We start from the raw sequence: 25,482 nt of genomic DNA, 5'->3' as shown, positions 1-25,482 counted from the left end.
TAAGTAGTAATATTTGGGGCACTAAATTGCAAAAATGCAAAAAATAAAACTTTCTATGCAATGTTGCTATAAGTTTCAGTTGCTTCTAAAGTACTTTTGTTTTACTAATGAAAGTGGTAGATATCACTATTACTGTTATAGAAAGTCCCTTAATAAACCTCCATGAGGTATTATCAATGATGATTTCATGGTTAAATTGAATTACCTTGGAGGTGTAGATTCACAATGAAGATAAATGGACCGGTGTGTTGAGTGCCTCTTATTGCCACCGGAGACACTGATTTGTGATGGAGTCAATGCCACCAGCACATCTCATTGAGGAGGGCATAAAACTGCAGGTCAAGGCTGCCTTGTGAAACCTTATCAAGGTCATAGTGTTGTCAGATGTCTGCATGAAGTGGTGCAGCAAAGAAAATAATTTAACACACTGTACAGACCTATGTACAGTACATGATATTACTGTAGTAGTTGAAAAAGACTTTTATTCAGTGCCTGGGAGAAACAGTACAGCACAATTTGTAAAAAATGGAAATCCACAGGTTCAGTCAATGTCATCGGTAGCACTAAGGTCCCGGTTAGTCTCTGAAATTCAATGCAAGGCTACTGCAAAAACTGTCTCCTTAACATACTGGTTTTCCTGTCACTAACACCCATGACAGCAATCACTCCAACAGATTAGCAGCAAACTAATCACTTCCAGCTTACTCACTGATAGGTTTTTATAAAGTGGAAAGAGGGAAAACCATCATTTGATTTAAAGGACTCAATTTCCGCTAGAAGGAATTTTGCCCTCTGAATGTGGGATTATTCATTATAGCAGTGTCTGTGTCCAACAAGGTCATTTAAATTTAGTGTGAAGTAAGAGCATCTGGATGCACTTGAGCAAGAACTGCTGTAACATTTACATATTTGTAGAATAAGGCATACAAAAAAAATGTGGTTCACTATATGAGCTCATTTTGTAAAGCAGTCCAGGTTGTGTAATAAGGCACAGTTTATGATCAGAAGCTCTATTGAAAAGAATTAAATGGTCTGTGTTGTGTAGAATATAAATGAGGGTATTTAGCTTTTTTTTTTTTTCTCCAAATCATTTTTTTTGTCCTTACATAACTTCATTTAAAAATAAATATCTATTATCTTCTTTAAATTTAAAATAGTCTTTAAAAGTTTGCTGTACCCCGTCATAACCCACAATTCTAAAATGAAATTGGAAAAAAAAAATGTGGAAATGATCAATACCTAAAGTTAAAAAAAACAAAAACAATAACAGGATGGATATAGCATTATTATAAACAGTTCAAAAGGTAAAACATTGATAACGTCAAAAAATAAACAAAATAAAAATCACAAACATGTAATATACAGAATTTAAAAAAAAAAAAATGGATACAATATGAGAACACCTTTAGCTTCTCCGCTCTGATTTCACCCCTTGGAGAAAATATGTGCCAATGCCCCCGAGAAAAAGGACCAACACCCCTCTGTTCGACCCATCTCTTTGGCGATTATGGAAGGGAGGAGCAGACAATGCAAAGTGTCTCTGCCAGGCAAAGAGCCACAGGGGCCAGTTCATCGAACGCCACGTACTCACAAGGCGTGTCATCAGGGAATTAAAAATTGTAGCAAGGGCCCAGAACAAAATAAAAAATAAAAAAAATGGATGGACGGGATTTATTTTTTGGAGTGTGACGTGAAGGCGTTCTCAATGCAGAGGACGATGTAGGAACCGGAGCAGCTACTGGAGGTTTGCTGCAGGAGGTGGCCACTCTGTAGTGATGATGCCAGACCAGTCACAGCGCGGTCACCCGCCCGCCATGTTTCGCAGTAGTGGTCTGTTTGACGGTGTCCTTTGTTGCTTGATCCATGCCAGACCATTTTCTCTGGCCTGGAGGAAAACAGAACCGCAAATGTCAGAATACAGTGTGTGCCCACAGGTAGAAAACCATCAAAGAAAGAAAAGGCTAAGAATACATGATGATCAAAATGATGCCCAAAGACTCACCATGCACTGTCCCTGAGGATATCTCTACCATCGAAGGAGTAGATCGGTACATTCTGCCTCATTTTGCTCGCTTCGTCACCGAAGATTGACTCCCAACTGCTGAACAACACTTGGTCCTGCAAGGAAGCAAATATGAAGCCTTGTATTAAATTTCTCCTACATAATGCGTTCTTCATTAAGCATATTGTAAATACAGTACTAAACCTCTGCCATTAACAGAACAATAACATCGGACTTAAAATGAAAATCACACATTGCCTTACAACCTATGTGATATAAAATTTGAAATCTGTCCATCTGTGAGGTTCAGCCCATGCAGACACCCACTGAAGTATAAACAGAACAACCTTTGCTGTCTGTTTCAGAGAGAGAGAGTATGTGTGTATATATGTATATGTGTGTGTATATATATATATTCCCCAGTAGTAGTATCTCACCTTGAGGTTCATGATGGGGAGGCTGTCCCTGTCCGTCCTGCGGACGATGGTGTAGAGGTCTTGAAGCTTGGAGGACAGGAAAGCTCTGAAGGTCCCCTTCAGGCCTACAGCACGAGCCTGCTGGAAGCACAGGAAGTCTGCCCCGCGTATTCCTCGCATGTTACCAGTTTGAGGGGTGTTCAAGGCGATGAGATGTAGCTGATGAGAAAGATGCAGGTTTATGTCTCACATTTTAATGGTTGTTGCTATCAGATAAAATACTGCATCCTTATTTTTGCATTTCTGCAAAATGTATTCCACTGTCTCTCCGTGTGCAACCCTGAATATATGTTCACTGATAAGTTACAGATGATATACATTTGTAAAATACTCACTCCTGTTCCTGATGCCTCCACATGACCACCAGGCTGCGGTACAGGTGGATGGGGTCTACGCTGCGGAGTCACGGGGTATCTGTTCTCTGTTTGATGGGTGGCTAATCTTCCATCTGTCTGACCTGTGTTTCTTGGATCTGGGAATATGGGATCATACCGTGGAGGGTATCTGTCTACAGGTGGCTGTGGCGGAGGCTCAATAGGTCTTACGGCAGAACCACCCTGGGAGTAATGGCCAGCTCCGTTGTTCTGGGACTGGTCCTGGGACTGTGGGTACAGGATCACAGGTGGAGGCTGGACTTCTGCAACCTCATTCTCCTTTTAAATTAAAATGTAAGTGACATTATCGAGCGTTAGTGAACGTTAGTGAACAAAGTGAATGTTTATTCTATTTTGTATCTTTCTTCTGTGGGACTTACCAGATCTCTGAAGAAGGGATTGTAATCTCCAAGCTGAGAGGAGAAAGAAAAATATTACTGCTGATGTCTCAACTCACAATGAATAAATAACCTCATCTGAACTGTATCACACAATAGGTAATAAGGTCTTAAAATTGTATTAAAGCTCTATGGTATAGTACATGGTTTAAATGCCTGTTATTTAGCCCTATAATAAAATTGCATTACATGTTTTTTGAGTCAAAGTTGATTACTGTACCATGACTTGCCGCAGTCCATCGCGTACTCTCAAATAGAGGTCCGCTTTGTCTATGATGTAGATGAGGCTGCCCTCTGTCTGTCGTCTGGCAGTAGCAAGCATTGTGTCATATGACCTCAACACTGTAACCTGTGGAAAACAAATACACAGTGGTCAGCTTTGGTTCAACTCTAATGACATGACTAAACTGCTGCCCATTGCTCTTAAAATGAAGAAACATTTTGCAACAGTTGTTCCAGGGTGTGGACTGCTCATTACAAATAACTTATTTTCAATACCAGCTTAACAATCACATAGTCACAGTCTGAGGATTATTAAACTGCAGTGCTGCTACTTACCCCAGCGGAGAGACCAGGAGTTCCAGGTGGACCAGGAGGACCAGGAGGTCCAGGGACACTGACGGCTTCAAATGAAAACAAAAGCTGGTTAATGATTTGGCTTATGAATGGTCCAATGGAGTTGTTGTAGGAAAAATAAGTTCAGTAGTTCAGAGATTTTAGAATATTTCAAAATAGAGAAAGCCACTTACGGTTATTGGGTCTATATGCTCCAGGAAATGAGGGTGGTCCTGGAGGTCCAGGTGGTCCCGGAGGACCTTGACGCCCATCATAACCAATGCCTGGTGTCCCTGGTGGGCCCTGAGGTCCAGGAGGGCCTATTACAGCATCTCCCTTTGGACCCTAACATGAAAGAGAGAAATCTAAATTGATGGAACATCACATTTTTTATGTGTAATAGTGGCTCATGTGCTCATGCAATATAGGATCTGGGCCATTAACTTCTCAGAACTCACCGGCAGGCCTGGTTTGCCAGGAGGCCCTGATGGGCCTTGTGCTCCTCCAAAACGTGGGTCATAATATCCACCACCAGCCTCTCCCTTTTCTCCCTTCACACCTGCTTCTCCACGCTCTCCCTTCAGTTCATTCTGTTGTAAATAGATTTAACATTATTTAGGTGACTTGTAGTACATTCACCATAGTGATGAAACTGACTGGAGGCGTAGTGATGAGCTTGTTTACCATGAGTGTGAAAAAGTCAATATTGGAGGCTGTAAAAACAAAAAAAACAAAGATGTTTTAGTGATTTTAGTATGATAATTCACTCAAAAAAACCTGCAGTGGATGTGTGTGTATGATCATCACGTATATTTTATGCAAACTGGAATTTACCTGGGATTCCTGGAACTCCTTGTTCACCACGATCTCCTTTTTCACCTTTAGTTGCTGCAACAGGACATCATTTTTAGAGTTATAACATCCCACAAGTGTGTCTGACATTAGCACTGCAAAACTGCTAGCACCCTGTGTCACTGATAGTGACGTATTCTGTGTTTTATCAAGTCATTCTTCAAACAAGTAAGACTTGACAGCTTAATTTCGTGACAATGGAGTCTATATCCCCTTCAGGCTGAGGCAGCTGGATCAAACTGAAATTAAGATAGAACTGTTTATCTCTGCAGACACTTTAAACCCTTTCTAAATCTCTCTTTCTCGACTGCCACATGTACTTTACTTCTCCATTCTGATCCCTGTCTTACAATATAGTGCTAAAATGACAAACGGTGTGTGTGTTGGAGGTCATACCTGGGTAATTCCTTGAAGAATCATCATAGCGCTATTAGGAGAGTGAAAAAAATGCTCAATTAGGCAATTCCCAGCATCAGCCACGATAAAGAAAAAGGTTTGTTTAAGGTTTCTGTTAAATTATCTAAGCAACTATTCGGCACAGAAACAGAATAGAACAAAATGCTCCAGATAATGACTGTTTGAATGTTTTCATGACTCAGATATGATACAGTTTAGCTCTCATTCTGACATATAAATGTTAAAAAATTAGTTCAACGTGCATAATTTGAGGTCTTGTGTACTTACATTGAAGCGATCGAAGGGACCGGCTGGCCCAGGGGGTCCAGGGGGTCCAGGTGGTCCAGGGACTCCCTGATGAGAACAACGTTATTCACTCTTTCATAGTGTTTGGTGTGTAGATACAGAATGACTCACATTAGTTAGTAGTGACATTACTGTCAAACCATCAATACCAGTATTTGGATATTTGTGACAATAACATTGACTTGTCTGTATTTTTATTTTGTCGTTAAGACATTCTCCTTGCAAGCACTGACAAATCTGAGAAATGCACGGCTCTGACTAAAATTAAAGATACTCTGAGGGATGGCGTATTTACATACATCAACATATTTCAACATTTATCACAGTCGCACTGACAAAGTTAAAAACAGCATCTTTAAACTAAAAACGAAATCACACAAGCTTGATGCGGTACCCTTCTCCCATGCAACTATTTTGATTTTAATTCAGCTGAGATCTTCCCACTACTGTAGTAATGTGGGTCAGGGAGAAAAGAGAGAGCTTTGGGCAGCTTCTGGCTGGTCCCAGCAGCAGGATCACCCCCTTGGAGAACACCATGGTCCTCAGTTCTAACAATTGTGCTACTACGATGCATAAAGTTGAGACTTTTCGGATTGGGTCTGGTTTGGGTCGTGGATTAGCGGGTATTTTAGCAGGTTAGGTGGTGCACTGTTGGGTCAGGTGAGTGTGGGTCTTAAAAAAGCCTGATCCAGAACACATACATTTTTTTGAATGTCCGATAGCACAACACTAACATTTGATTCTTCATCTTTGTCATGAAAAAAAGGTCAAAAAGTTGTTGTTGGTTTGTTTAAAATAAAATAATAAAAAACACTGAAGCATTGATAATATCAATAACACTTACTGGGTAGCCATAGCCAGAACCACCTCCCGGCTCTCCTTTCTCACCCTTGTATCCATTTACACCAGGGCGACCCTAAAAGGAGAAAATCATTGATTAATATTACATACAACAGGTCAGCAAAATGAATGTACAGTATATTATGTAGAATAAACACAGAATAGTGTGTAAGACAGTAAGGAATGGATACTTACAGGTCTTCCAGGCATTCCAATTTCACCCTTTAATCCAGTAGGTCCATACTGACCCTACAGAAACAAATCAGGAAATAAAAGACAATGTGAGCTGAAAGAAATACATTTTAAATTTTAAACCACTTTGGTACATTAGTGGAGATGTTGGCTCAAACACTTACAGGGGGTCCTACTGGTCCAGCTGGTCCTCTGTCTCCCTACAGGTATGGTAAAGGAAGCAGATTAACAACAAATGGACAACCACACCAGACAAATGCACACAGAGGTGTGTGTGTATGTGTCTCTATTTGCAGTGAGACTCACCTTCACACCTGTTAGCCCTTCCAGTGTCAGAAGATTTCCATCAGGTCCGATTATTAACCCGGGCTCGCCTTTCTCACCCTGAACAGCAGCATTAAGACAATACAGACTCAATTACAGCTGTACCTCAATGGTGACGAGTGACTAAATGAATAGCTAGACAAACAAATAAAGATTTTACCTTCACTGCGTAGCCTGGAGGGCCGGGGTCTCCTCTGTCACCCTTTGGTCCAATAGGACCCTGCATGATAAAGACAATAAATATAAGATTTATTAAATAACAAGTGGCTGCAGGAAAGTCTTTGTTCCCCTTGATCAATTCAAGCCCTCATGATAAGTCTCTATAGTCTCTGTCTACAAAGTAAAGCTGCTCAATTTCAGAGTGGACCGCTGATTCAGTGCCAATACGGTAGAACAAGCATAGTTTTGTGGATGCCAAACTCTACTGTTAACTTATCTGGTTTGCTTCCAGATCTTTACCTGAAGATATGCAGTGCATGTGAAGAGGTCTGTACAGTGTCACAAAGTAAGAGCAATAAAGACCTGTCAGATTAAAGACACAGTCCCTAATCCAAATGCTAAATGTTAAACTCTCATCAAAATTCAGCACACATTATTTGAACCAGTAATTAAATCAAAAAATATAATGAATTGATCCTATTAACAATTTTCCAATAAAGCTGATTGACGAAAAAAAAAGGTTTTCAGAGCCTTTAGAATGAAGAGTGAAACTTTGCGTTTATGACCCTTTTTTTTAAAGATTCGTTTAATTAGTAGAACTGAATGTTCTTCCTGAGTGCCCCAGACAAGGTCAGGAAATTGGAAAGTACTGAGACATTTTCAGTTTGGATCTTTTCATGAGATGTGCTAAAATCCATCCATAACATTAACAACAGGTTCAAAACAAAGCAGGACACAATCCTGTGTTTCTTAATTTTCTCCTGTAGAGAATTACACAGAATGCCAGAAAGTCAAATTCAAATTATGTACAAGTGAACGCAGTTCACATTTATGGTTTAAGGTAAATTAATTATGTAACACATAACAGGGAAACTTACAGGAAAGCCAGCTTGACCAGGTAAACCGTGTCCCCCCTGTACAAGAAAACACAATACATTTGCTTCATCAGATTGTTGTTCTATGTTTTGCTAACTAACTTTACAAATGACAAAAATGTCCAAGAAAAATCTACATACACAAGTTATTCTGGCCCTGATGAGCCTATTCTAAAGTGTCGATTGTGAAATGAGTGCAGCTTTCACTCAGTGTGCCTTTATTTAATATTATACTCAATTGGAAACAGATGTTTTGTTGTTTTATGTTTATATTTGATAAAAGGACGGTCAGACGGTGATGACAACCCCATGTTCTCATGAAGTTTGACACACTCAACGCTGATGTGTCTTTTGAACAGTGCCTCCATAATTGCACGAACACAAGTTAATTGCACGTTTCACTATGTTGTATAAAATCTTGTCATGTCTCTGTTGTCATCCTGCTCTATGGTTAGAAGCACACAATCATCTTTATATATATCTTACATTTAGATGTCCCTGCTGTATTTTGGCTTGAGTGTTACTGTGGAAACATGAATACAAACCTCAGACCCGACACTGCCGATGGAACCATCCGACTGTAGTGGCACAAAGAAAATGATTAGGATGTACTGATTACAGTGCTCTTAGCTTTGGATTTCAGTCTAGAAGAAATTGGCCAATATAAATTCAAACAATATTGCTGGTCTCATTATGTTGCTGCTTCTTCGAATGTCTTCCACTGTGTGTGCTTTTTGTTACTTACGTTGCCAGATGTCTGGTAGATGATTTGTCCAGGTGGGCCAGGTGGGCCAGGTGGACCTGGGAGCCCGCTTCCATCTCGTCCTGGGTCACCCTAAAAAGACAACACACGCAACAAAAAGATAAATAACCACCCCACTTAGTAAGAATTTCAAGACTGGAAATTAATCATGTGAAAATGTTTCTCCACTTTGTATTAAACCTGAAGAATATTGTGGGTTTTTTTTCTTTAAAGGTCTGAGAGAACTACAAAGAAATGAACAGAAGTGAGATGGGGCGAGTGTGCAATACTATTGGATAAGCATACAGACAACTGCTTTGTGTTTACAATCATATACTGTATAACTGAGCAGATATTTAGAGTTAAAAATGATATTTACCCTCTCTCCTTTGTCACCATGGTCACCCTTTGGTCCCTGTAAAATTAAAGAGAGATGAGACAAAAGAGCCTAAAACAAAAGGTGAAAGCACTATATGTCCTGAAAGTACTGCTTCTGTTATATTATTATTTGATAAAGCTCTTAAATAAGATAATTCAAATGAAAAGAAACTAATCAAATCATCACAAACCTATCATTTAAAGTCAAGTACCTGACCCTGGCTGGAGTAAACCAGATGTTTCATCACACAGTGTCAAACATCTAACTCTCGTAACATTATAGCTTTTTTTTGTAAGACTGTCAGATCTAGAGTGATTTTACCTGAGGTCCAGGGAAGCCATCCAACCCTGGTTGTCCATCTCTTCCCATAAAACCGTCATTGCCCTTCGGCCCTGGTAGACCAGGGAATCCAGGTTTACCCTGCAGAGGTACAATCAGGTTACATCAGCGGAAAACAAAAATCAATGAAACACACAAAAAGAAAGTTATTACTATATTACTGCCCACAATTATTTGTGTGCTTATATTGTTTATTTTTTTCCTGTTTGTGTTTCTTTCTTTCTTTCTTTCAACAGCACATTGACCTTATTTCCCCTCAGTAATCAATTAAACCGCATCCTGTTTTTCTCAACCCTGGTTACTAAAACAGGCATGAGGAAGGACAGCAAAGGAGAGAAACAAGGATAAGTCTACCACTGATAACCAAACCTAAATGTTAAATAAACTGTGATGGAGTACAAGGGCTAAACACTCGCCTGTTGCCAGTCCAAGGCAGAAGGACCTCATGCTTCTACTAATTTCACATCAAAACACTCACAACAAAACCATTTTTCATCTAATAATTTGCTTTCAAAGCAGAAAAGCAGAGTTGGAGAGGCGGAGCAAAAGGGCCAACTCATGACAGATTGCTTGAAAACTTCAGTTACTTACCGGTAGTCCAGGCAAGCCAGGAGGACCCTGAAAGCAAACACATGTACACTGGTTATCTGCAAGCTCATGTATGTCTTCCAAATGTACAGTATTTGCAACATGCTACTAAAAACTGTTGGAATAGTTTCCATCTTGCACCTGATTCTGTTGTACATGACATGGCTTGACCACAGTAGAACTAGAAAGCTGCTGATTAGATCTGGGATCAGAAACTGGCTCTGGCTTGTAATAGAGACTAAAAACAGCAACTAAAGAATTGCAGCAAGTAGGAACTGTGGCTTATTTGAAACTTTGTCATATGAGACAGGACCTGAAGTATTTCTTCAATACATAGTACAGACCTGTCTTCCTTCTGGTCCTCTGACACCAGGAAGTCCGTTGATGAAACCTCCACCAGAGCTTTCCATGTCATCCTTCAAACACCAACAAAGATTTTATGACAAATTAGAAAGCTAAAATTTAGCCACTTTTTGTCAACTCAACCAAAAGCTACAAAGGACTTACAAATCCAACACGATAACTTGATCCAGGAGGTCCAGGAGGTCCAGGTTGGCCAACTGGTCCCATTGGTCCAGGAAGACCAGCCAGTCCGGTATCTCCTGGAGGTCCCGCTAAACCAGGTTCTCCTTGAGCTCCCTGTGTGAAGGAATGACAGGAGTAAAATCATTGTTCAGAATAAATAAATACAAACTCTAAAAAAATACAAATATTTCCAGTGAAGTGTATCTAACACTGGAAATATAGTGTAGATGTTTTAAATTCATTGTCAGGAATCTCATGCATGCTACACAAACTTACTAATGCCTGTGTCATGCAGCATTCAGTTATCATTTTCTATGTACGTCAATAGGATAATGTAACTGCACAAACACCCGTGCTCATTTTACCGGGATCAAAGTCAGATGTCACCAAACGTTAAACCAAACCATAGCCAGCACTCAGTAGCCAGATTAAACTTTAAATCATGTCTGTGGCTGAGAATATTTGACAAACATTTGCATATTGTTAGAAGACACAAATCTCCTTTGATGGCTTATGTGCTGGAGCCCAGTTACCTGCAGATGGGGAGACTTAGGGAAGTAGGAGGAGGATAAATAGTGAGGCAGCAGATTGGTGAGAAAAGAAAGGTAGGAGTTTTGCTGGAGAAATGAAAGGAATGAGAAAAGCTTCAAAAATAGCTGGATGAAAGTTGATATGTGATTCTAGTTACTGAATGGGCAGTTATCACTGAGAATTACACAGTTCTGGTGTTCCAGAAGCACACCGCTACTTCAATTTATGTAACTTTGCCTCAGGATTATTTCTAATAAGAAATTATTCTTTAATACTGGTTACAACGCTATGGGTTGTGTATTGGAGATTGTAAAGACCCTTGTGACATTTGTCATTTCTGATCTTGGGCGATAAAAATAATTGATTTGACTTAAACTTGACTTGAAATGTAGGGTCTAGTCATTGTAAAGGTAAAATTGAAAAGAAAAGAAAAGAAAAGAAAAGAAAAGAGAAGAAAAAAAAAAGAAAACGTTAAAGTTATAAAGGTTAGAAATCCGCACCTTCGCTCCAACTGCTCCTGGAAGACCCAACTCGCCTGAGTCACCCTAGACAAAGACAAAATGTGTCAACAGAAATGCCAGTCTGAAATTTCAGGTTTCCTTCAACTCTAAGCTTTGCCGGCTTCCATGGCTAGCATGGATAACAGCGGTTGATCCAAGCTGTTTTCCCCCAATTTTCACCAAGCTCACATGCTGGTTTTGTATAATCAATAATTTACTGTGGCCTTTTACAACAAGTAAGATTCGAGTGGACTGACAGTAGAAGCTGGCAAGAGATGCGTCCGCTCAGAAAGTGGCTGCTGGTTAGCCTAGATTGGTAATGTTAGCACTAATTCCCACTAGGCATTAGTTTTTGTTCATTTTCAACATCTGCTGAGACATTTGTGGCACCCACTTACACAGTTTTCTGTTTGGCCTGCAGAGAATGGAGGCGTTAGCCGTCTCACTGTTATGGATCCAACACACATAAAGCGTAATGTAGAGAATGCTCAAATCATAGATTGGACTAAGCAACAACTAACAGTGTTGGTCATCTGTGTGGTTGTTGGAATTGTATGATATATGATATCCAGCCCTACTTGAAACTGAATTATAATTTCAATACTCGAAACAGATGCATCTCGTGTCTACACTATGACCCATATTCAGTTCTATGGATGGTAAAAATCCAGTTTTGTCATTTTTTTTAGATTTTTTTTACATTTTCACAAGATTATTACCTTTTCTCCTTTGGGACCAGAAACTCCTGGAACTCCATCAGTACCTGGCAAACCAGGCAAGCCCTACAGTCAGAAGGAATTAGATCAGATAATCAGCAGTTGTTGATTTGATTGGACTGAACATTTTATTCACGATTCAGACAGTTTAAGGGGTTGAGAGAATTATTTTGTTAGTGGACACAAATATAATGACACCTACAGGTTGACCGGGTGCTCCATCCTTTCCTGGTGGTCCAAATGCCCCAGAAGCAAATCCTGTGCCTGCAGTAGAAGGACCAGGAGGACCAGGGGGGCCAGGAGGACCTGGCAGGCCTGGCAGTCCCTACAACAACAAGAAAAGAATAATTTTAGCAAGTTTACAACAATCTATGGTGTTTTTAGATTCTTGTTACAGTCGTAGAACAACAAAGATGATGTAATCTATTACATAGTTGAGAGACGTATTTAAAATTCAAATTCTCACCCGAATAGATTCCAAATCTGGAAACCCTGAACCTTCCATGTCCATAAAAGTCTGAAATACATTGAATTCAGTTTTATTCAAAACATGATCCAAAGTCAGTCTGATACAAGTTGGATATGATACATGTCATGTGATGGAGGCCAAAATTAACTCACAGATCTGAGTCCAGGTCCTGGGGGTCCTGGTGGTCCTGGTGGTCCCCTTGCACCAGGCTGACCATCTCCACGATCTCCCTGTATGCACAAAAGTCATTAAGATTTCTATCTATCTTGTGTACTTTGTAAATATTATGTTGATTTTACTGAGCATCAAACCTTCTCTCCTCTGAGTCCAGGGTCTCCTGGGATTCCTGGGAAGCCTCGTGGTCCATCAGGACCCTGTGTTGAAGAAACCATAACATTAGGGTACTAGAGGTTAAAACAAGTAAAAGTAAAGTTTCAAGTGTAAAGGAATAAGTATCTACTTTAACAGTCAACAAAAAAAGTTTTACACATTGATTAGTGTGAACTTACAGTTTTTCCATCCTCACCAGGATCACCCTGTGAAATTGAAATAAAGAAGTCCTCTTAGACAAAAAATGTACTTGATCATTCTTATTTCCACATAACTGTACGCTTTATTTTTATTTTTATTTTACTTAGGATAATCTTTATAAACTTTGGAAAGAAACTCTTAACCCCACAAGAAACAGAAATACTGGCAATCTTTGGATCAACCACAGCAATATTGCTTTTAGTGTTTTCATATAAAGAATCAACTGTAGTCCACTAACTGGCTCTCCATCAGTTCCTGCTGGTCCCTGGGGCCCTGGGGCACCTGGTGGTCCTCGTGGTCCAGGGACCCCGGAAGCAACTGATCCATCACTGCCGACTGAATACTCATTTGCAAGCCCTGGAGGCCCAGCAGGACCGGGCGGCCCTGCAGGGCCGGGCTCTCCCTTCGTTCCTTGGTAGCCAAAGCCTGCACTTCCCTGGAGGTAAAGAAGCATCAGTGTTAACTGATTAGACAGAAGAAATACAATATTGTCTGTCAACTCAACTTTCAACGTTACTGAAATCCAAACAATGAAATCAACACCACTGAAGTCCTCTATTTTAATCTTGCAGCAGTCCTCTCATGGTCATGATGACAAGAAACATTGGTCTAATTGAGGTCATTGACACTTGTTGAGCCAATGTATGAAACAGATGAAGTGCCAACACTCTTTATTTAAAAATGACTCTATTATGAGAGGACATTTTACTTACCTTTGCTCCCTTTTCTCCTGGTTCTCCCTGAAAATTGAAAGAAGAAACAGTGCCAGGTCAGTGTCAACATCTTGATTGGCTGAAATGGCACCAGTGGCTCAGATTTTTGTATACAAATAATCTATCATTATATAAATGTCAGGCCAATAATAATGTCCTCACTTTAAAGGATTTTCCTGATTTTCATAAGACAAAACAACTCCATACATAGTTTATCTGTAATTGTACAGACGGTTACAAAATGTATAACAAAGTATGTTATTGTATGTATTACGTATGTGTTAGGACTTGCAGCTCCCCCTAGTGGTACTTTGGGGTATTTCACCAAACCTAATATCACTGCTCTTGTCCTTGCTCATGCTTTTAACAACTAACTCACTGCCCGTAACGACCTTCAGAAGGACGACCTAGGTTAAAAAAAAAAAAAGGTTCTCAAACTGCATGACAACGATTACTTTTTTAACACATGCACTATCAGAGTAGAATGTTAAAAAGGGTCCAAACCTTTTCTCCACGGGCTCCACCTCGTGAGCTGGAGCCAGAACCAGATTCTCCCTTCGGCCCAATAGGACCCCTGTCTCCTTTCTCTCCTCTATCCCCTCGGTCACCCCTTTCTCCTTTAGCCCCAACTGGCCCTGAAAACAACGACAAAAAGGACAGAGTCATTAATACCCCAATGAAAAAGACCTTTCAAAAATGATTAATGATCGTATCCCACATCCCAAACAATAAACAGGACATTTCCTGCACCCAAAAGAAGAGGAGAAAAGAGGAAAAGAAAATGACTTTTTGCTTGATGGAGCAAGAATCCCAGTGTGCACGGCTGTAATTTAAAGGCCATGTGAAAGGTTTGAGGTGGCACCTTCCCACACCTGCATGCACTACCATCGTGAGATTTATTTTCTGGTGCAAGTTGAGCTGACCTCAGACTCTTCCCCCCTCTTGTATGAAATGCAACCAATTTTTTTTCAGTTCTGCTGACATGCACAGCGAAATAGCGTCTGCTTCAAGACAGCTTATTCAGTATTTTGGTTTAAGGGTTCGAGTTTAGCAAAAAATGGATACCATGCTTTTAAATTGACGTATAAGCATAACATATTTACTGAAAAATCTAATGCTGCACGCATAACATAGCATTACTAGCCTAAGCTAGCATGCAATACTAGTCCTCTTTGTCCAATCCTTAATATATATATAAAGATTTACAAAATCTACTCCTAACCTTTTTCCATTTCATTTTCTGTCTCTTTTTCAGTTGAGTGCATCTATTTTTTCCCTTTTACATGTATTTTTTTGGGGGGGATTACAGCTTAAATAGCCCAATTTTCCACCTCTCTGACTTATTTACAAACATGTCCACCACCCCGCAAAAACTCCAAAGCATAAAACAGATTCATGCACTCTTGCACTTCCAAATCCATGTGAGGTCCTACGTGAGGAGTACACATGAAGTAGGCAGACGATCAGGCCGAAAATAAAAAGGAAATCAAACACAGGAGATCTGGATGCTTGGCTCTGTGTTTTTAACCCCCATCGACCCACCTGGTGACCCGGGAAGTCCGGGCCTGGACTCCACAGAAAATGAAACATGCTGGGAGTCGCTTGCTGAACACAACGCAAAAGACAGTGTTAAAGTGAGTCTCCAGAGTAATACTATTTCAAATCAGTTACATGGACGCTCCTGAGGTCATTTTATTTTAATTTATATGTTTGAATTTGGTCTATGATCAACAAGAGATTTGACTTTGTAAGCATTTAAAAAAAAACACTGCATTGTTTTCTTTATTATAATCAGTAACAAGACAATTTAGAAAACAACCTCTACCTAGACAGTAGCAACAGAATACTTGTCAATTAATATTGTAATTTACAGGTGCCTTATTTATGTCAACATACATCTGTAACTGCAAATCAAAATGTTGTACAATTAAAATAAATGTAAGTAATAATCACTACATGTAATGTTTTATCCAATTTGAAATTGACTCACACCTAACAAACTGCTTTTGCCCTGCAACTGATGCGTACATGTTCTTAACATACAGTACAGTGTGTTCACAGTGTTCTGATCTTTGTCATAGACATTACCATCCCATCATGACTGATAAGTTCCATAGTATGCTACATCAGACACATTTCTGTACACTTTATATCGCATGGAGAATTGACCCACCTTGTTCAAAAGCTTTGTGCCTTTTTTGTTTAAATTGTTCCAATTAAACATGCTTGGTTTTAATTTGTCATTTATGTCCTACATGATACCAGTTGTGGAATAACTTGTGTGATTTAACTACTGTACATAACAGTCAACAAAAATCTGTTTCACCATCTTTGTGGGTTAATCACTGAGTAAAATGAGGATAAAGTTTACTCAATTCATCTTTAACACTGGTTCATCCAACAAACATGAACGTTGTTCTGCTCCGAACGAAAACTGACTACTAACCTAACACCTACACAGACACACTTCAGTGCTCAACTTCCACACCCTTCTTATGTCCACTAGATGGAGACATATGTCAGTGAATCTGTTTCTAGGGAGCGCTGACTAGCTCTGCTATGTCTGTTCAAAGAATATGAACTCTGCAACTCCATAAGCTGTCAGAAACATTCCCCTCCGTACCCTACAGGTTGGCTAAGTCACGTGCCAACATGTGGAGGTACAGCACCCATTTTCCACCTTTGAAAGTAACATCATGAATTTATGAAAGACAGAAAAACAAGTAAGAGCCAAAGGCATCTGTAAAAACACTCATGTAAAAAAAAAGTGTGCTAAACGTTTGACTGACAAAACTGTCTCATGTTCAATGTAGAGACACAAACAATATTCCAGATGAAGTTAGTGTTGATGTCTATCCGCTATCAGAAAGATCTGACTTGAGTGATTGGTAATGGTTGGGTTGATTTCATATTAAAAAGCAAGTGTTGACTGTCCAGATAAACTCACCTGTTTCTTTTGTAACTGACACCTCTTCTTTCCTGGTCAGTGGTGGCTGCTGAATGGGCCGTGAAGATGGAGGGGTAGTCTGGAGGAAATAATTTATTCAACAGAGAGAGAGATACATATTTAAAAAGGGCAATGGATGACATTTACTGGAAGCCACACTAAGCCTGCTTTAGATTTTATGGATCTGTTTCCACTGATACACCCCCACTGCACTGAAAAGCCCCGAAAACAATGTAAGAAACATGTCGGTGCATGAGAAAATGTAATGCTTGTTAAAAATAATCCAAAACAATCCCATGAAAAAAACTCCTGTTTCAGTACTTCATTAAATTGTTAGTGTTTATAGTTTCCTAACGAAGAGACTGTTTTCCCGTACATGATTGAGTCAACGTGTGCATGGCAAAACAAGGAGAGAGAAGTTTTCTTTTCCTTTGGCAAATGTTTATTGTTGTTGGTAATTGCAGTGTATGTGTTAATTTCTGTCAGGCATCTTCATGCCTTCAACTCTTTATAAGAACATGATGGAAGCTGTCAGGGAACACAGCTTCCACTCCCTGTTGCAAAATGTCTTTTTCCAGGGAGTTACAGCGACACCCAGAGTAGAAATGACATACGCCAACCTTCATGAGTATTCATCTTTGCATATTGGTGTGTGCTCATCTCATTGCTGCAACTCCAAACCCTGTTTTTTTTAAACTTGCAGCTAAATTAGAAAACTCCATGCTCAAATCAATCAGGTTGGATTTAGAAAACAAACATAATCCTTTCGTCACTTGCATACTGTCTTTTGTCAGTTCTCAAATTATGGTACACCATGCAACCTCCTTCTAATGCATCCATGATCTGAAATCTGAATCTGCAAACCTGTCTCCTGTGTGAACCGTCCGTAGGTGAATAGGGTCAAGCTACACTACTGTATTTTAACGTCTGTTGTAATAGTGGTACTAAAAAAATGTCTCAGTATATTTAGAATATGTTTTTCTGGACAAAAGAAAGACGGGTCATCTTCCAGTCTACCAATAATCTTCGGAAGCAGCAGGAGTAAGGTTGTGGGGGGGGGGGGGGGGACTTCTGCTCCTGAATTGCCTTTGGGTTAAAAGGAGAGAGGGGGGTTGGAAATTATACAAATACCCCCCGTCTGTAGCTCATTCTTCACCGGTGACACACCTCGAATTGTCACCTGTGGAATTCAAAAGGAGTGGGATAAAGAATGTAAGACAGGGGGCGGCTGAAGGGGCAAGTGAAGCTAGTGTTGATAATTAACCAGTTTCCTCTCTGGGGAACTATTCTTCCTACTGTGTTGCATGGCATTGAGTATGCTAAGAATTTGGCCAGACCATTATTGACTGTTCTAAGTTGATATATCTATTAATGTGATAAAGAATACCCTGCTTGTTCACTCCTTCACCCATGCTTCATAGCTGGGGATGACGGGTGGGAGGCTCCGATCTTTAGAACATCTTGTTGATGGATTTGAACCACGCGACCCCCCGAATCTAAGAGCAGGTATGCAGCTCCCTTGGCAATGAACGTATTCCACCTCTGCAGCAGTTTTTTTTTTTTTTTTTTTTCCACTGCATGCCCTGTGAAGTATCACAGAGGGAATTTGCACATTTTTTGTGGCTGGCCTAAGGAAGAAATAAAAACAGCCTGACTGTTTATAAAATGCAGCAACTCTCAATTTATCTGATAATTAAGTGCAATCCTGATCAGAACAGAAACTATCACATCTTTTCCCCAAGTGCTGCTGCCTTTCATTAAGACCTAAATGCACAACTCTTACCCACATCAGGTACCACTTGTTTAGTACTGAACTTTTGCATCACATATCAAACATGCAAACATGACTTTGCCTTTGCCTATCATCTGTCTTTCATGAAACCCCTAACCGAGCTACGACAGCATTTCTCCAGGCCTGTATTCGGATAATAGAGTTTTAAGTAATCTCACAACATTGATTTGTGAACATTTTTATCCTCTCCGTTTCTTCTAATCATTACTTGGTAATTTAATTTGAATGTATTTATTGACTCGGCTTGTTCCATTGATGTAGCCTTCAGAAATTAGAGTAAGAGCTGTTTTTAAGCCTAGTAACAAATAAGCTAGTCAAACCGAACTCACAGGTCTTGTGATTTTTGTTTTTAAGGCAGTGGTCATCCATTTTGTATTAAGTTATTTATTTTTTACAGTGTATGAATATTTTCAGTGTTGTGTAGAGCACTGCACCAATGACCCAAACACAGGGCTTTAACTTTAAATGAATGGATTTTAAATGACAGAAGAACACAGATTTATAGGAGGATAAAGAGTTACTGTTGCTAATGTTGATTGATTTTATTAGATTATACTCTGAGGATTATGACACCTACAGTGTCTACCTACAGTGACCCTGTAGAGTCCTCGCTGTGTTTACAACTTGAATGAACCATTATACACAGGTGACGGGTATGTTACAGTAACTCCAAACTGTCTTTTCAGCAATGCAGATCATCAATCATTCAGCTGCAAGAACATTTGAATTGTTCACAGTTCCACAGTCTTGTTTAAAACAGTGCGGGCGGCATGAAATGAAAATGTGATTTCTAATAATTGGTGAGGAATTCAGTATGTGAAAATGCATGAATAATAATCCTGAAATATTTAGCAAATGACTTAAATAATGATTTGTGCATCAGTTATTTTCATGGCTGCGGAGAGGAAAATATGCAATATACACATTTACATTTAATTTATAAATGAAAGGCTGATTTGTTTCACCTACATTTGGTTTTCTCTATTTTATTCTGGTGCAGGTAGCTGCAAATTAAAGTGTGCATTAGATTATGGAGATGTTGCACACATCCTGCTTGTGCTATTAATAATTCATGACAGTTTGGCAGAGCTCCAAAAGGCACAACTACAGATGACTTTTTTAATATTTATGGGTCACCAGGTCAAGTCTCATCAGCATTTTGCCCTCAAGTCAGACGAGTCCAGGTCCAGTCACAAGTCCACATCTCCGATTAGAGTCCAACACCTTCATATCTAAACATGACATTACAGACTTTTGCATCGTATCCACTTAGAATCAGGCCTGTGAACCGTTTCCTCTTTGCTGAAGGGCACACTTGGTTTCCAGCGATGACACCCTTAAGGATGACTGACTCACTCTGCCATCTATCACTATGAATTCCAGGATGACAAAATGGAAAGTTTGACTTGTACAACTCTCTCTCTCTCTCTCTCTCCCTCCAACTTGTTTCTGCCCAGACTTGCTTTAATTGCACTGGTTGGACAAACGTAAAGAGTATAGGTTCTTCTCTCTGACATCAGATGGAAAAAACATCGGCAGGTAGGAATTAGATGCCAGCTGTTGTCTTTTACATTACATTGCATATTACATGATGCTAATAAATGCCTACTGAACAGATGGAAAAGCCCCTTGTAAAAGTTGCAAGGCATCAAGGCAGTATAAGGAATAAGGCAGTAATGATGAAGAGACTTCCGACTTGAGGTACCTGACCCTGCCCTCCCTGTCTCCTTCTCTAAGTTTCTTTCCACCTCTCTCAGTTCCTGTACATAGCTGATTGAGAAACCAGTCAAAATAACAAAGCCCTGAGGCGAGTGGGGGGGCTCTGTCTTGGATCACATCGAGTCCAAATAGACATCTGGTTTTTCTAACTCCCCACTATAATTGTGAGTGGGAGTGCATGCACGCACAGAGGTAGTGGTGGTGATGCAGGGTGGTGGTAGTGCTACATTTCAGCATGTATGGCTATCTTTGAGGGTGGGAAGATGTGAGTGAGTGTCTGTGGAATCTGATTGTGTGTGAGTGTGAGAGAGACAGAAAGCAGGGCGAGGAATGACAAAGGGTGGGGGATAGACAGAGGACACACAAAGATACATGCAGTGATTTGATGAAGTTAGACAAGTGTTGGGTTAGGCCTTCATCCAGGTGATAAATCTGCAGCTACATTTATCCAGAGCACGCAAACGAATACCTGACACCGGGCAAATCTCCTAAAAGATAACAATCCGAAACTCATAATTCTTCTTGCTGGCTTTACTTTCTATTTTGGCAGCTGTAACTAAATAAAATAGTATTTTATGAAATAGGTATTTTACTGTTAACTCAGTTTTACCTTTCCAAGGTCATTTCCTTTCTGTTCTAACAAGAGGAAACTTTCTATGTAAAAAGTCTTTGTCCCCAGATGTATAAGACAGAAGCAGCTCAATTTCCAGACATCAACTCAGCAGTTTTTAATCTCTCTTGAGGGATGAGTGTTCACTCACTTATACCGAGTAACTTGAGACATCAGTGGCATATCTAGGTAACACTGGGATGACTCCATTTGCAGAAGCATGTCTGCTGTTAATAATCTTTGTTGGCCAGGTATAGATGTCAGGCTTGATCAGCTGTTCGAATCCTCCTTTGCATTCCTCATTCTTTTTTCACTCCAGAGTTACAATTTCACATCAAACGTATTTTATCCCAGAGCAGCCATAATGTTTCAACATAAAGTATCAAGAACAATAAGTGGGGCACACATAACTGCAAGAACCAGTAGTGGTATAAATGACGCATCATGTAGTTGAGCTTAGAAAGTATACCAGAGATCCAAAAGTTACAGATTGCAACCAATTCAGCTCACCCTCACCTCCACGGTCCAAGTGTGTTCGTTCAACAAACATCAATTCCTATTTTCTTATTATATGTTGATGTAAACATAACATACTCTGACAATAAATCTAAAAAGGAAGAATAAACAACAGCAGGTGAACATTTTGTAATGAATAAAAGAGCTCCAGTTCCTTACCGTCCATCTAGGTTTCTCCTTGGCTTCATTTGAGGGTCTGGTTTCCCTATATCCACTTCCTTCCCCTGAAGCCTGAGGAGACAAATCATACATTTTTAATTTAATTTAATATCCACCAGATGTCATTTTTTTTATTTTATTCGGTGCATTGACAATTACAAACGTGTAACATCTTTTAACTGTGTGTGTTTTCTTTGCATCATGTGTGTCAGTTCATGAGTTTAGCAATTTGGAGCAATGGTTTTATTGAATATGTGTACAGTACATACATATTCACTTACATAACCTCTGTGCTCTGTGTGCTCTGTGTGAGAGTTTTACTGCCTTATTATTTTAGTTGTCTGTGCTATCTTTAGACAGACACCTCTTAAAACAGATCAGACTGAATCTCAGTGAGGCTTTTGTCTGATTAAAACTAAGGTGCAGCTCAGACTGAATGCTCTAAATTGTCAGCGGTCCAGGTCTCTGCACTCAAATCAGTAAGTCAAATGCTGGTATATTTGTTGTATCAAACAATGTACAATACCGTTAAGTAGGTAGCTATAGTACCTGATATACTTCAAAGGTTGTTGGTAATTCAATGTGTCCTCTATACAGGAAAACAGCTGTGTGTGAGGTTATCATTTGAGATAAAAGACACATCCTGAAATAGGAAACCTGTTATTTCCACTTGGAATGTGATTTTCTTGTCTAATTCAAACGACATCTAAAGATCTGATGACAACAAGCGGTAAAATCTTGAACTTTATTCTGTCACTAAGTACAAGGATTTGGTGGTCCCAGCAAGCAGAACAGCTGCAAAGGCAATGTTTTACTAAACAACACTAAAGGCGGCTGGTGGGCTGCAGAGAGGCACCTGTGTTTGTGTGTGGGTGGTCAGGGTCAGCCGGTGAAATGGCTCTTATCAGTTACAGATTTACTATTGCTATAATTTCACGGAACAGTTACCTCTTAGTAATTGTTTTCTCTGCTAGTCAGATTTTTCCAGTGTAAGAACGAATCTGAACAGAACTGACCTTTAGCTTTGCATTCTCACATGGCACAATGATAACCATCAACATTCTTAGTAATATTTGAATGTGGTCCCAGATTTCAGTAAGAATTTCATCTGAAGCAGCCCCCAGATGTTTCTAACTAGCAACCATGAATTTTGCCAGCTGAAGTGAACTGCGACCGATTTTATCAGGTGTAGCTAGTTAGCTAATCGAGCTAACATTAGCTTTGCAAGTTAGTTGAAAATGTTGTTTCAGGCAAAGTAAAATGATAACCTCGTGATGACTAAAGTGTTTCAGGAAAAGGGAAATCTGACCAATAGATAATCCTTTCAAAAGATATCCAAAACCAGCATTTTTCATGTTCTTACTAGTTATCTGTAGTAGAATAGGTCAGAGCTGCCTTTAATTAGTTGAAAACATTAGCTTGCACTCTGATAGCATCCAAGAATCGCTTCTCACTGAGATGAAATGCTACACAGTTTAAGTCCTGGTTATGAAACATGTCTTTTTTTGTATTAATGTAACCCCAAACCCCACAAACATAAGGAGTTATTGACACTGTTATGCTCCTTGGGCCTTGGGAGTGACACTTGATTATTACTGCTTTAGGAATAATAGTGTTATGCTAGATTGGAGCTATGTCAGGACAGATAAATGTAATCAATTCTTCACACTTTTGCTCATGCGACTTGACAGGCTGTGCCTTGTTACTGTGAACGTCATGAGCGTAACAGTTTCGTTGGTAAGCATTTTACAAAGGAAGGAGTAGACCAACTTTTCTTCTGCACATACTGACATGTTCTGTCAGAAACAGCCACAAGCCTTAAAAAAGTGTTGAATTCAGATGGATGGTGCGCAGTATTTATATCAGCTTGGGTAATAATGAGCGGGACAAAAGTATTATAACAAGTATTATAATTTTTGCTTTAATTGTGGTGAAAACTGGGATAGTTCTGTAGAGAATATTTGTGGGGACTCAGGACAGCCAGCTTGAAACCAGGATGTCTGGTCACCGTAGGTTTTGCCAACAATCAATTAGATAAAAAATGTGCTGACAGTCTAACCACCAAAAACTGTTTTATATTTTTAACATGCAATATTTCAGCTGCAATATTTCATTTACATGTATTGATTTTTTTCAAAATGGGACTCACCACATCTGAGTCATCTTCATCCTCTTCACAGTGTCTCTCAGCAGCACGGGGGTCTCCCACCACCCTCAGCTCACCGATCACCCCCTGTTGCAAACAAGGACAAGGGGTATTGATGTTTGATGATATATATATAATGTCAGAGGAGCACTTGTTCTCACACATACACACATATGATGTCTTACTTTCATCACACAAATATGGATGCTTATCTCTGAACTTGCTGCTTGGTAATACTATTCAGGGAATTCCCCCTTTCCACAAAATCAGAGGGGTCATTGAAGTCTCCAGTCTTAGCCTGTGAAGTGCCACTATCTCTGCCCCGCACGCAAGATCTGATACATGTTCCCACACAGGATACTCGCACAGATACCATGAATGCTATCTAACTGCCTATCAAAGGGCCATTAGCTCTGTGTGAAGAGGTATTTTCTCTGCTGCTGAGTTATTTGAAGTCGACTCTTCAGGACACATTTATGTCCTGAGAAGAAAAAAAAAGTGAAATGGATTTTCTAAGAGCTTTGAAGATAAATAGCAAAGGCTCTTTGACATTTAAACTCTACACAGGCTTTTAGTGGCGGTACTTTTTCTGTACAATGTTTAGTCGATGTGTCATGCTATATTTTAAAACTCACTGCTTTAGATCTTCACAATAATTCTCAGCATGTTTTTGCTGGTGGCAAAGGGACATCTACTAAAGAAATCCCATTTCAAAATGGAATGTCCGTTTTATAAATGCATAATGTAAATATTTAGATGCCTGGGAAGCTTGCCAAGTCTTGATTTGATTAGTGAAATTAAATTCACAAGACCTCTCTAGCTTAAGGCCATGCATGGGTCAACAGTCAACAAGTCCTGAAAAGATTTTTCTAAGTAAGCAGTTAAAAACATCTTTCTGACAAAATATCTGGAATACCTTAAATGGGCTTGTCTGATTTATAGAGTTATAAAGAGGTTTACAACAAAAGAAGCAGCTGTCTTCAAACACAGCAATAAAAAAAGATCAACAAGTGTTAGAGAAGCGGGAGATGATTCAGCTGAGCAAACATTCAAAACTTGCATGCTCCAAGCCAGATGGGAAAAAATCATTTGGAATCAAAATATGTTTTTTCTTATCTTTTTGTTATGTAACAATATACCTGTTGCTATTGAAAGAGGGAATATCTGAATCTGTCTGGCTCGCCTGTGAAATTGGTCAAACATGCGTGTACCTTGAAAGCTTCATGGCCTCAATTCAGCCTTATTAACAGAACAAGGAGGTCATTTTTGTACATATAGGCACCAAGACTCTGTGCTGTGCTTTGCAACACCGACACAGTGAAAACAGCTTAGAAAAGAAGCAGTATCATGTTAAAGTATAACTCAACAGGAGAAAGTCAACAAGGTCATATTGAGGGTTGTATGATGAAAAAATGTATTTTTCTATATCATATTTTGCATGAATTAAAGATATGCCCTTACCCGAAGGGACCTGGGTTTTATATTCCGGTATCACCTTTAAATAAATGATGTAAAATCAAGCATTTTCCTCCAGATTCTAATTGAATTAGCATTTACAAATGCAGTTTTTCTCACATAAATCAGTCAAGGCTTGCGTTGAGTATTGTCGTTTTACCCTTTTTATTTTGATTTGTGTTAGAAAAAATGGTACTGTACCTACAGCCCAGCCATAGTTTATCTTTTTAAAACAATTAGTTGCATGCACTGAAGCAAGATTAACAATCAGCACTGATAGTATGTCTGCGGTTACATGTTTTGCCCATTCATGTAGTCGTGGATGAACTGCTATAACCTCTACGGTCAGCAGTTGT

General features: G+C 39.5%; 1 protein-coding gene across 5 annotated transcripts in view; it reads right to left on the bottom strand.

The window, feature by feature from the left end:
* Positions 1-464: 464 nt before the first annotated feature.
* The window catches only part of col18a1a (collagen type XVIII alpha 1 chain a), a 75,139-nt gene continuing 50,121 nt past the window's right edge, over positions 465-25,482 (bottom strand). For 4 of the 5 annotated variants that reach the window (XM_027285317.1, XM_027285314.1, XM_010745215.3 and 1 more), the window contains 40 exons: positions 23,675-23,758; positions 21,526-21,597; positions 16,730-16,808; positions 15,325-15,387; positions 14,287-14,417; positions 13,783-13,809; positions 13,308-13,505; positions 13,048-13,074; positions 12,850-12,912; positions 12,691-12,768; positions 12,536-12,586; positions 12,272-12,394; positions 12,073-12,135; positions 11,354-11,398; positions 10,305-10,436; positions 10,142-10,213; positions 9,801-9,827; positions 9,192-9,290; positions 8,871-8,906; positions 8,495-8,584; positions 8,295-8,327; positions 7,753-7,788; positions 6,876-6,935; positions 6,698-6,775; positions 6,556-6,591; positions 6,395-6,448; positions 6,204-6,275; positions 5,342-5,407; positions 5,054-5,084; positions 4,640-4,693; positions 4,490-4,518; positions 4,264-4,395; positions 4,000-4,150; positions 3,809-3,873; positions 3,471-3,599; positions 3,233-3,265; positions 2,814-3,131; positions 2,440-2,637; positions 2,003-2,118; positions 465-1,885 (listed from right to left, as the gene is read on the bottom strand). In XM_027285317.1, coding sequence (XP_027141118.1) covers positions 1,672-1,885; positions 2,003-2,118; positions 2,440-2,637; positions 2,814-3,131; positions 3,233-3,265; positions 3,471-3,599; positions 3,809-3,873; positions 4,000-4,150; positions 4,264-4,395; positions 4,490-4,518; positions 4,640-4,693; positions 5,054-5,084; positions 5,342-5,407; positions 6,204-6,275; positions 6,395-6,448; positions 6,556-6,591; positions 6,698-6,775; positions 6,876-6,935; positions 7,753-7,788; positions 8,295-8,327; positions 8,495-8,584; positions 8,871-8,906; positions 9,192-9,290; positions 9,801-9,827; positions 10,142-10,213; positions 10,305-10,436; positions 11,354-11,398; positions 12,073-12,135; positions 12,272-12,394; positions 12,536-12,586; positions 12,691-12,768; positions 12,850-12,912; positions 13,048-13,074; positions 13,308-13,505; positions 13,783-13,809; positions 14,287-14,417; positions 15,325-15,387; positions 16,730-16,808; positions 21,526-21,597; positions 23,675-23,758 — 3,465 coding nt within the window. In that variant the 3' untranslated portion in view covers positions 465-1,671. The remainder of the gene's footprint in view (positions 1,886-2,002; positions 2,119-2,439; positions 2,638-2,813; positions 3,132-3,232; positions 3,266-3,470; positions 3,600-3,808; positions 3,874-3,999; positions 4,151-4,263; positions 4,396-4,489; positions 4,519-4,639; positions 4,694-5,053; positions 5,085-5,341; positions 5,408-6,203; positions 6,276-6,394; positions 6,449-6,555; positions 6,592-6,697; positions 6,776-6,875; positions 6,936-7,752; positions 7,789-8,294; positions 8,328-8,494; positions 8,585-8,870; positions 8,907-9,191; positions 9,291-9,800; positions 9,828-10,141; positions 10,214-10,304; positions 10,437-11,353; positions 11,399-12,072; positions 12,136-12,271; positions 12,395-12,535; positions 12,587-12,690; positions 12,769-12,849; positions 12,913-13,047; positions 13,075-13,307; positions 13,506-13,782; positions 13,810-14,286; positions 14,418-15,324; positions 15,388-16,729; positions 16,809-21,525; positions 21,598-23,674; positions 23,759-25,482) is intronic. The other variant, XM_027285309.1, reaches the window with a different exon arrangement.

Source organism: Larimichthys crocea, chromosome I (genome assembly GCF_000972845.2).
Source record: "Larimichthys crocea isolate SSNF chromosome I, L_crocea_2.0, whole genome shotgun sequence".
NCBI classification, from domain to species: Eukaryota; Metazoa; Chordata; class Actinopteri; family Sciaenidae; genus Larimichthys; species Larimichthys crocea.
The sequence above is the reverse complement of the archived record's forward strand: the minus strand, read 5'-3'. Positions and strand labels throughout refer to the sequence as shown.